Source organism: Carcharhinus amblyrhynchos, chromosome 6 (genome assembly GCF_965287045.1).
Source record: "Carcharhinus amblyrhynchos chromosome 6, sCarAmb.v2.hapA, whole genome shotgun sequence".
Classification (NCBI taxonomy): domain Eukaryota; kingdom Metazoa; phylum Chordata; class Chondrichthyes; order Carcharhiniformes; family Carcharhinidae; genus Carcharhinus; species Carcharhinus amblyrhynchos.
This window is the reverse complement of record NC_137329.1, coordinates 105,481,270-105,493,217: the sequence shown is the minus strand read 5'-3', so window position 1 is coordinate 105,493,217 and position 11,948 is coordinate 105,481,270. Positions and strand designations below refer to the sequence as shown.

Here is an 11,948-nt window from a genome sequence, read left to right as displayed (position 1 = left end):
CAAAATAACTTAACATTTACAAAAATGCATGTCAATAAATGATCACAAGCAAATCAAATAAATGACTAAAATAATGGCACAATTAAACTATATGAAAAGATTTTGTACAACAAGTTTGAAGCTCAATAGTTATTTCAATCTCACCACAATGTTTTTAATTCAAGATAAATAAAGGAATATATTACATTGGTTAAATGCATGGCACACAATATCACCAATGGATCCTGTAATGAAATTAATTAAGCTTTGGAACAGAAGGATAAGCTTCATAGAGCTTTCTTGACTGTTTTTATGTTCTTTAAATCCAGAGCAGACTGAAATCCTGTGTGATCAGCAAAAATGACAACTATGAGGACTAACATCCCGTGAAAGGCAACTTGTTGGTTATTTCGAGAAGAAGATTGCGAAGAGCATAGAGTTGGAAGATAATCTGTGATGCAGTGGCATGTGATGAGCCCTTCATCTGAAAATGTAAAAAAGAACAGGGTTTTATTTCTGGAATATATCGCATCTATTATCTACAGCTTCTGAGGGCAGTTGCAAGAGATAAATGATGGGCACTTTTTAGATTCTGCATTGCAGTTCAGAGAAAAATAAATAAATTATTTATGATAGATATTACCCAAAATACCTCATCTGTGAATCTGTATATCAGAAGGACTATTGAAAACATCAAATTCTATTTGCCTGACCTGACTGCTATCGATAGCATGAGCAAATTTAAAATCAATGTTAAATAAACTGTCTTAAACTTGATGGCATGTTGCCATAGTGGTTAGCACAGCTGCCTCACAGCTCCAGGTATCTGGGTTCAATTCCTGGCTTGGGTCACTGTTTGTGCGGAGTTTACACAGTCTCCCCATGTCTGCGTGGGTTTCCTCCCACAGTCCGAAAGACATGCTGGTTAGGTGCATTGACTCGAACAAGTGTTGGAATGTGGCGACTAGGGGAATTTCACAGTAACTTCATTACAGTGTTAATGTAAGCCTTAGTTGGGACTAATAAATACATTTTACTTTACTTTATTAGGATGTGGGCTCATTCCCATAAAACAGATCATGAAGGGGAGACATTCAGAAACAGCAAGCTTTTTCTCCACAGAAAGGTGAGAGGAAATTGGACAGGTGAGCCATTCTAAGCTACTCTCTTGGCAATTGATTGCAAACATCTTTGCTGGATGTGTGGCAAAAGGTATTGCTATAATTATATTTACATTTCAAAGTAGTCAGGATTTGTTCAGAAAATGTTTATAATGGTGACAACTGGTAAACTTCATGGGCTAAATCTTACCAAAAAATGGCAGAGTGTTGTTTCTGGATAGAACACCAGTGTCTTTCCCTCCAGAGAAAAACATCAGTTTTCTCTCCAAGTGTTATGACACTTGGCCAAAAAAATTCAAGGGACGTGTTTCACACCATCGTACAGGGAGACAGGGCTTCAATACACTGACAAAACCCTGCACAGAGATTGGGTGCCATCTTTAAAGGGTGCCCCAATCAGAATCTGAATAAACTACCCCCCAACCCACCACGGTGGTCTTCAGGATTCCCACCCCTGACTGGAGTTGGCATTTCTCCTTCCCCCCCCGCCATTGCCCCTCCCCAGTCATTGGACCCTTTCCCAACCAATTATCATCTCCCTGCAAATCATCGGCCTCCTTCACCTCTCCCCAATCATCAGCCTCTTCCCCCTCTTGATTATTGGCCCCTTTCCCCACCAGCCTCAATCATCAACCCCTTCTCTCCCCACAGTCTGAGAGAGTACCCACCTCCACGACCCCTACCCCCAACGGCCATTATCGGCGACCCCAGCTCCTCCGTCTGCTCCCAGCCACAACCACTTTTAAATGAATTCCCCCCCTCCCCCAACATGAGGCTCCCATTAGGATCCACTCCTCAGGCACAGGTTGGCACTGCCAGCTTGGCACTCCTAGGTTGGCGTGGGCATGCGGCCAACCTGGCAAAGCCAACCTGTGCTAACAGGCAGTACCAGGGGATATTGCCAGGTCACTCTCTGGCAATATCTCTCACCCCCAAGGGCTATACTTGCCATTGTGCCTCCAGGGAGACCCCCACGTTGTACGCCACAGTGTCAATATATGATATTTCTTCTTATGCCAACCAAATAAACTAAATTAAACAAACTCAGGGACAAAGCAAGACAATAGCCCCCAAACAGGGAGCCACGCAAAACAAAAACAAAACAGAAAGGGAAGTTAAAATATTAAGCCAAAATATGATTAAGGGTCAATAATACACCGCAGTCCCTGTGTAACAAGCACAGTGCCCTCGGACACTGCATGCTCCCTCCCCAGGGACACCTAGCTACGAATATAGCCACAGTAGAGAAGCGGGTAGTCAGATTGGGTGACTCCCTCAGTCACCCTGTCAATATATGGCATCGGGGGGGTCAACATGTAGCAAGAGGGGTGTAAATAACATTTACATTCATTCGAATTAATGTAAAGCAGGTTTACCTGAACCTGCGTGAATCTGATGACATCACTGGTGAGGGGCAGCAAGATCCAAAATTGTGAATTGTTTGTTGGAGGGGGGAACTGCCTTTATTAAATGGAGGCCGCTGATAGAGGTTCTTCCTATATTCCCGAGCAAGGGCCACTTTTCAAGCTTTCTCCTGCCTGTGAAGTTCTCCTGCCAACCTGCAAACTGAGGCTGGGTTCTTAAATGGTCAATAATTGTTTACTTAAGGCCCTCAATTGGGTCAAGGGTGGGTGGGCCAGTCAGAGTCTCACTCATCCCAGTATGAAATTGTGGCGAGGTCAGGGCAGGCAACAGCCTGGTGGGAAGGCCATTTGAAAATTTAAGACTGCACCCCGCCTGCAAAGCTGCCGGGGGAAAGTAAAATCTGCCCATTGGCACAAATCACAGGAGGAACAGAAGCTAGCAGTAAGGTAATTACGCATTAGGCACAATCAGATGCTATACCGGACAGGCAGTAGCTCCGCAGCGATGGACAAGAGAAAGACATAGAATCATAGAGTATGGCAGCACAAAAAAAGGCCATTCAGCCCATCACATCTGCACAATTATTCAAGGAGAAGTTCAGATAGTCCAATTCCCCCATTCATTACCTATTTTGCTGCATTCTTTTTCTCCTTCAAATAGTTATCCAATTCCCTTCGGAAAGCCACAGTTGTATCATGTATCTGTATCCACCAACGTACCTGCCTATGCATTCTAAATCCTAATCTGTCACTGCATGAAAAATATTTTCCTTATGCTGTTTCTCAATCAATTGAAATCTGTGCCCTTTAATTAGCACCCTTGAGCCAGCGGAAACAGTACTCTGTACCCGTTCTATTAAAAGTCTTCATGTTTTCAATTGTGCTGCTTAAATTGATACTTTGAGTGGCAATGATTTGGGACCTATTCAAGAGTGTGTGTGCCAACAGGAGAGAAGACAATCGTGTCTGCATCTCTGGTAGCAACAAATCTTGAGTTCCAATCTTGAAAGAGGCATATTAATCTGAAACCTGAAGGTTGTCACTGAGCTGCGTGGTTAAGGCAATCCTGCTAACCTTCATACAGGACACAAAAGCAATTTTGCCTCAACTGATCTACCACCATACAGACATTCTCCAGGCACCAGGTAAACACCAGCAGTGATGTAAAAATGATATATTTGTTAAACTTCGTTGGGAAATGAACCACAATTTTCCAAGTTGATCAGGAACTTTGGCTTGCTGGTTATGAGAAAGATGATGTCAACAGCACCAGGGCTGGAACACAGTGTAAGGGAACCGTTTTAGGAAGCAGCTCTCCACAGTAAATGGGTGGTGAAAGCATCATCTATCAACCTATTCTCTCCATGTAAATGCATTCCTAACATCATCCACCTGCCTTTTGGACTACAGCCTTTCCTTCAATAATTAAGAGAAAGCATAAATAAAACTTCATCAATATAATCTTTTCCGGAGGAGTTGACACTAAACAAAAGCAATGTTTTTGGAATGATTAACCAGACTCTTCCTTTAAATAAATCTAAAATAATCAAACCATAAATGTAAAAGTTCCATTACCATAAGCTTCTCTTTTTCTAATTTCTCCTTGGCTTCTGCTGCTGCCAGGTCCTTAGATGATTTGCACCGTCTCTGTAATTTAATAGACAGAATTTTAAACTGATGCAATTTTGCTATTCATAGAATAGAATCATAGAATCCCTGTACTGCAGAAGGAGGCCATTTGGGCCATCGAGTCTGCACCAATAACAATCCCACCCAAGGCCCCATCCCCTACGTATCTACCCTGCTAATCCCCCCAGACACTAAGGGTCAATTTAGCATGACCAATCAACCTAACCCACACATCTTTGGACTGTAGCAGGAAACCGCAGCATCCAAAAGAAATTTACGCAGACACAGGGAGAACGTGTAAACTCCATACAGACAGTCACCGAGGCCAGAATTGAACCTGGTCCTTGGAGATGTGAGGCAGCAGTGCTAACCACTGTGTCATTGTGCCACCCTTATTGGGTGATGTCTAATCATAGAATGAAGTGCAATGTTAGATCAGGTAAATCTTAACAAGTGGCTACACACAGGCAAGGATGTGGAATACCATGTATACACTATTTTTGTTCTTGAAGGCTTCAGAAATAAAAAATGGCAAGTATGGCAAATGTTAAGGTGAAAATTGCAAAAACCCTCTGATAAAGATTGTACGCCTCCATGGTAGTCACTGTCATGAAGAGTTGTTTTTTTCAATTACCATCTAATTATATTATCACACTGAATCACTCAGAGACCAAAAGCTAGAATTGTCCAACTATTATTACCAGCCAGATGTTAAATCAATTTATGTAAAATTCAATTTTCCTTTACTGGAACTGAGGTGTTTACCTAATTAAAATAAACTGAAAGACCTACTATGGGTCAATGTCAAATTTTGTTTCATTTTCATAGCGAGGAGCCTTGCAAACTGTGAACTGTTACAGACCACCTAACCAGCACATCTTTTGGACAGTGGGAGGAAACTGGAGGAAACCCACACTGACACAGAGAGAATGTGTAGACTCTGCATAAAGTGACCCAAACCAGGAATTGAACTGGAGCTGTGAGGCAGCAGTGCTAACCACTGTGCAAAACACAAGTCAGGAATGTCAGAAAATACACTTGGATCTCTTGCCTGGATGACTGCAGTTCCAACAATACCAAGAAGCTTCACATCATCCAGGACAAAGCAACCCACATGATTAACATGTCATCCACCACACAAAACATTCCCCCCACCAGCTGCACACAGTGGTAGCAGTATGCACCATATAGAAGGTATGTACAGGCTCCACTCTGTCCCATCATACTGAGAACGAAACACAGAAGGAATCAGATTCAGGTTGCTGCATTTCATTGTTTCCCAGAGCTTTTTCTGTCATCAAATCTCATTAAATCTTTCTTTCCAAGGTATTGGCTTTAATTATCAGAGTGTTAGTAATCCTGAGATTTTTAACTAGAGTTTTTTTTCATCCTTTCATTGGATGTGAACGTCATTGACGAGGCCAGTATTTGTTGCCCTTCCCTAATTGCCCTTGAGAAGGAAAGCCTCCTTGAACTGCCATTAGGATAGATCACCCATAGTGCTGTTGGGAATACAGTGGCATGATCTTGACTCAGCAACAGCGAAGGAAAGACGATATAGTTAGACATCCGGATGGTGTGTCGGGAACATGCAAATGGTCGTGTTCTCATGCATCTCTTGCCCTTGTTCTTGAAAGTGGTAGACATCGCAGCTTTGGAAGGTGCTGTTGAGGAATGTTATGGAGCTGCAGTAGTACGTCTTCTATATGGTGCATACTGCTACCACTGTGTGCAATTGGTGGAGGAAATGATTTGTGTGGTGGATGACATGTTAATCATGTGTGTTTCTTTGTCCTGGATGATGTGAATCTTCTTGATATTGTTGGAACTGCAGTCATCCAGGCAAGTGATCCAAGTGTATTTTCTGACATTCCTGACTTGTACTTTGCTGCCTCACAGCGCCAGGGACCCAGGTTCAATTCCTGGCTTGGGTCACTCTGTGCAGATTCTACACATTCTCCCTGTGCCAGAGTGGGTTTCCTCCAGTTGCTCCAGTTTCCTCCCATTGTCCAAAAGACATGCTGGTTAGGTCCATTGGCTGTGCTAAATTCTCCCTCTGTGTACCAGAACAGGCGCAACTAGGGAATTTTCACAGTAACTTCATTGCACTGTTAATGAAAGCCTACTTGTGACACTAATAAATAAATTTTAAACTTGTAGATGGTCGACAGACATTGGGGATCCAGGAGGTGAGTCACACAATGCAGAATTCATGACCTCTGCCCGGCCTACTTATATGACTGGTCCAGTTCACTTTGTGGTCAATAGTAAGCACCAGGATGTTGATAGAGGGGGGTTTCAGAGATAGTGATGCCATTGAGGTTAATGGGAGATGGTTAGATTCTTTCTTATTGGGGAGGATTATTATCTGGCATTTTTTGTGGTGGAAATGTTATTTGCCACTTACCATCCCAGATCTGAATGTTGCATGCAGGCATGAACTGTTTTAATTTTTGAGGAGTCACAAATGGTATTCAATACCTCAATAATAAGCAATTGAAGAAGCTGCTGAATATAGCTGGACCTGGGACCCACTTTACCATTCCTTTATGTAGCTTGGTGTCAAACTCTGAATGATAATCACTCATGTGAGACTTATGACATGATGGGAGGTATAGAGATTGAAATAATTGTTTATATAATATGCATCAGAAGCTGTTGTTGTATTATATACATCAAAGGCAATTTTGGATAAATGGAATGATATCTAAAGAGCTGAAAAACACATCAACTAAATCCAAATTCCAAGGGAGCAAGCCTCCAGAATCAAGGACCCCCCACATCCTGGACATATTCTCTTCCACCTTCTTCCGTCAGGAAAAAGATACAAAAGTCTGAGGACACATACCAACTGATTCAAGAACAGCTTCTTTCCTGCTGCTGTCAGACTTTTGATTGGACCTACTTTGCATTAAGCTGACCTTTCTCTACACGCTAGCTATGACTGTAACACTACATTCTGCATTCTCTCGTTTCCTTCTCTATGTACAGTATGCTTTGTCTGTATAGTGCGCAAGAAACAATACTTTTCACTGGATGCAAATACATGTGGCAACAATGTATCAAATTTGAATCAAATCAAATACATGGAAAAATAAAATCCTTTATGTATACACTGCGTAAACTTGACTATTTGAGTTCAGCCTTGTCTCAATGAACTGCAAAGAGTTGAAAGAGTGCTTACACAATGTTTAGAATCATAGAAACCCCACAGTGCAGAAGAAACCTTACAGTACTATTCTGCCCATTAAGTCTGCACTGACAACAATCCCACCAAGGCCAGCTAATCCCTCTAATCTAAGCATCCCAGGACACTAAGGTGCAAGTTACCATGGCCAATGCATCAAACGCTGACATTTTTGGACTGTGGGAGGAAACTGGAACCCCCGGAGGAAACCCACGTAGACACGGGGAGAATATGCAAACTCCACGCAGACAATGGCCCAAGCCAAGAATCGAACCCTGGTCCCTGGCACTGTGAGGCAGCAGTGCTAACCACATTACCACTCCCCCCCCCTCCCCAAAATATAGAACACGCAGGTAAACTTACACATTTTGTTTTCAAATATATCTGCTGGATGTAGTCTTTGATTTTTGATAGATTCTTCTTGACAGCTTCAGGTAACGATAGCTTTTGTAGATTATTTTTCAGATAAAACTGATAGAATCCCAAAGCCTTCTTCAGAACAGTACATTGGCCCTTGCTCTGCCAAAGTAAATAGTTAACATGTAAAACTGACCAGAGATTTACGGCTGACAGTCCTGGGTAGTCTTGGAAACATAATTAAACTTACTGTCATGTTCACAAATTCGCAAAGTTGAGGTAAGCTTCGTCTATGGTTCCCAGTCATCTGGAAAAGTAAAACAATGCAAGGGTGATGAGCAGAAAGGGATGTTTTCCTCCCTCTACAAAGAATGATTTTTGTTGTTTTACCAAATTGTCTTTGAAAGGCAGCAGAAGATGTTTGAATTAGCTTTACACACACTGGGAGAGAAAAAACTTATCGAGGACGCAACTGAGCTATCTACACGAAAAGATTGTGGGAGATAAGGCAAATGGCTTCACAAAAGCATGTTTTTAATTATTATTTCTGAAATTTGAGAAGTGATAAAACCATTCTGGAAGATGAATGGAAAGGATTTACCTTCTTAGTGACCATTCCCACATAGGCGTTAAAGTCCTTTAGCAGTTCATCTGATACATTTGGTCTACAATCTGACTCAAGGTTTGCTACGATAGCAGGGATAGAAGCTAATAGAAGACAAGCGGCCGGAAAGAACATGCTCACATAGATATGTCTGTACAGCCACCCTTTCACCAGTTACACTGCTTTGAAACTGATGCCTCGCCTGTTTGTAGATGTCAAGAGATCCTACCAGAGAGTCTTATTTAAGACTTGCCCCCCGTCCGCATTCAGCGCAGGAATGTGGGGCAATTGATTTAACATTTCCACTTTTTTTAAACTTTTTTAATTTACGGCACGGAGGTGGGGAGAGCCCCATTCATTTATCTAGGTCACCTTTCTCTGCCTATGCACTGATAGCTTCCCTGTCACTCAAAAGGTACTCGGCGTGGTTAAGGGTTGGAGACAGAAATCACTGTCAAATACTTGGTGTGGTGTCAGATAATCATCTTACTGAAAGAGAAAAGTGAAAGTTATGTCAAATCATAATTGCTAGATAATTGTCAATAAGATCTTTATTTTGATACTGGCTTCAAACATCAGTAACATCCTTTCCCACTTCTATATGTGTTTTTCCGATTTAATCAGATTCAAGCACCCTCATCTCAACGTTTAATCGTGTGATAACTGCTTATCTATCCTAATCAGATATAACTTTTAATTGCTGGAAGCTAAGGATCTGTTGAACTTTTGAAATCCCTCTTGAGATAAATAAAGTAAAAAGGAAATAATGTGGGATTTGATCTAGAGACAAGCTTTGTCAGAGAGCGGACTGCAATACAACAACCTAGACTTGCAGATCTTGACCAGTAATGCAGAGATTGCTGGAAAAATATATTGTTAGAACAAGATTTTGAATAAGGTCCTTGGCCATTGAATCAAGTTTCACAGGATTGTTGTGTATACTTAACATAACACAGTACTTAAACAAACACTTAGAAATGCACCAAATGATTTAATTGGGGATCCAAATAGTACAGTCTGAGCTTAATATCTTGGTCTTTACAAATCCTCATGACGTAATCCGTATCTTGTACAGCTCTTTCATTCCCTTCATGTTATGTATTACACAATTATACAAAAATTAAATTGTTTTGTTTTTATTCATTTGTGGGATCATAGAATCCCTACCGTGCAAAAGGGGGCCATTCAGCCCATCAAACTGGCATTGACCACAATTCCACCCAGGCCCTACTCCCGTAACCCCACATATTTACCCTGTCAATCCGTTGATACGAGGGTCAATTTAGTGTAGCCAATCATCCTAACACACACATCTTTGGACTGTGGGAAGAAACCGGAGCATCGAGAGGAAACCCATGCAGACACAGGGAGAATGTGCAAACTCCACATTTGCACATGTGACCGGAGGCCGGAATTGAACCTGGCTCTCTAGCACTGTGAGCTCTAACCATTGTGCCACCATGCTGCCCTTCATATATAGCCCTTCCCTGATTGCCCTTGAGACTGTGGTGGGTGTGTGCTTCTTCTTGAACCATTGCAGTCCATGCTGTTAGGGAGGAAGTTCCAGGATTTTGACCCAATAACAGTGAAGAAAAGGTGATACAGTTCCAAGTCAGCATGGCGTATGACTGGGAGGGGAACTTGCAGGTGTTGGCGTCCCCATGCATCTGCTGCCCTTGTCCTTCTAGGTGGTGGAGGTCATAGCTTTGGAACAGAAAGTGCTGGAAATACTCAACTGGTCAGGCAGCATCTGTGGAGAAAAAGAAACAATTAACATTTCAGATTGATTACCTTCCAACAGATCAGTTTCTTCATCTTGAAATTGGGGTTCACTGCAGGGGCAGTCCTGACACAACAGAGCAGTGGTACTTTAAAGCGATCTCTTTTCCCTGTGTAACAGAAAAAAATGAAGGGTTAATATTACTAAAAATAAAAAAAAATGCAATGGTAGATTTCAGGGCAGTTTCATTAACCCCTGAATGAAAAGTGCAATTAAACACATTTAAATAAAGATGAAATGCTCCTTTGAATGTACAGGTTCAGTAATTATTGCAAAATTCTCATAACATAAGTGATTCTTGATTTAATTTCCCACAAATTGATTATTGATCTTTCAATGGGAATTTGATCATCCACCACTGACCGTTACCATCTACGCTCCCCTCCTGCATTGTGCTAAAAATGGATCCAGGAGCAGGAGTAGGCCACTCAGCCCTTCGACCTGCTCCACCATTCAATAAGAATATGATTGACCTGATTGTACACCACCACCCACCCCTGATAACGTTTCATCGAGACTCTATCTAGCTCTGTCTTGAAAACGTTCTTGTAGCTATGTTCTGTTGTTAGGGGCACTTCCATTCATGAAAACATCTCACTATTGATGCTGTCAGGGTCTGATATGTTTGAATAAGTTCACGCCTCACTCTTCTAAACTCCACTTCTAAACTCCAAAAAGTATAGACCCAGACTATGTAGCCTCTCTTGATATGACAACCCTCTCATCCCAGAAAGTAGGCTAGGGACTCACCTTTGGACTGCCTCCAATGTTAATATATCTTTTTTTAGATAAGGGGGCCAAAACTGTACGCAGTATTCCAGGTAAGGCCTCACCAACACCCTGAACAATTACAATAACACCTCCCTATTTTTAAACTCCAAACCCTTGCAATGAAGGCCCAAATGCCATTTGCCTTCTTAACTACTTGTTGGGCCTGCCTGCCAACTTCTTTTGAGTCATGCACTAGAACTCCTAGACCCCTCTGTGCTTCACTCACCTGCAGTCCCTCTCCAGTTAGATAATAGTCTGCCTTTTGGTTCCTCCTACTGAAGTGCATGATCTCCCCCATGTTAATTTACATTTGCCAGGTATTCAGCCAGTCACTCAATCCATCTATATCTCGTTGCAGAATCACAATATCCTCATCATAATATACCTGACCGCCTAGCCTTATATCAATGAAAACTTTACATTCTGGTCCTTCTTCCAGGTTACGAATGTCAATAGTGAACAATGACAGGCCAAGAACTGATCCCTGAGGTACTCCACTAGTTATATCTTTCCACTCTGAAAAGGACCCATTTATTCCAGCTCTCTGTTTTCTATCTGACAGTAAGTTTTCAATCTATGCTAACATACTTCCTCCAAATCCATGGACTTTTACTTTACACAGCAATGTCTTATGCGGCACCTTGTCAAGCATCTTACATAGAACATAGAACACTACAGCACAAATTGTGTGGAAGGCGCGGAAAGTCTGCAGAGAGATCTGGATAGGCTGACCGAGTGGGCGAGGACCTGGCAGATGGAGTATAATGTTAGCAAATGTGAGATTATCCACTTTGGTAGAAATAATAGTAGGAGGGATTATTATTTAAAGGGCGAAAATCTGCAGCATGCTATGGTGCAGAGGGACCTGGGGGTCCTTGTGCATGAATCGCAAAAACCCAGTCTGCAGGTGCAGCAGGTGATCAAGTAGGTGAATGGAATGTTGGCCTTTATAGCGAGGGGGATAGAATATAAAAGCAGCAACTGTACAGGGCACTGGTGAGGCTGCAACTGGAGTACTGTATGCAGTTTTGGTCTCCACATTTGCAAAAGGATATATTGGCCTTGGACAGAGTGCAGAGAAGGTTCATGAGGCTGATACTGGAGATGAGGGGGCTAGCCTATGAGGAGAGATTGATTAGACTGGGTTTGTGCTCAT

The 11,948-nt window shown here is 42.1% G+C and overlaps 1 protein-coding gene across 1 annotated transcript; it reads right to left on the bottom strand.

The window, feature by feature from the left end:
- Positions 1 to 355: 355 nt before the first annotated feature.
- Positions 356 to 8,376, bottom strand: LOC145344369 (uncharacterized). Its single transcript, XM_080191496.1, has 5 exons — positions 8,239 to 8,376; positions 7,888 to 7,944; positions 7,644 to 7,799; positions 4,040 to 4,111; positions 356 to 463 (listed from the first exon to the last, which is right to left on the bottom strand). The coding sequence occupies exons 1-5, from the start codon at positions 8,374 to 8,376 to the stop codon at positions 356 to 358; spliced, it is 531 nt and encodes a 176-aa protein (XP_080047622.1).
- Positions 8,377 to 11,948: the final 3,572 nt, after the last annotated feature.

What these genes read in the sequence shown, in the direction of transcription:
- LOC145344369 (XM_080191496.1), bottom strand. Translation starts at nt 8,376, where the DNA reads ATGTTCTTTCCGGCCGCTTGTCTTCTATTAGCTTCTATCCCTGCTATC. An exon ending in TGGGAATGGTCACTAAGAAG is followed by an intron (nt 7,945 to 8,238) that starts GTAAATCCTTTC and finishes TTACTTTTCCAG; the next exon opens with ATGACTGGGAACCATAGACG. An exon ending in TAGAAAAAGAGAAGCTTATG is followed by an intron (nt 464 to 4,039) that starts GTAATGGAACTT and finishes TTACATTTTCAG; the next exon opens with ATGAAGGGCTCATCACATGC.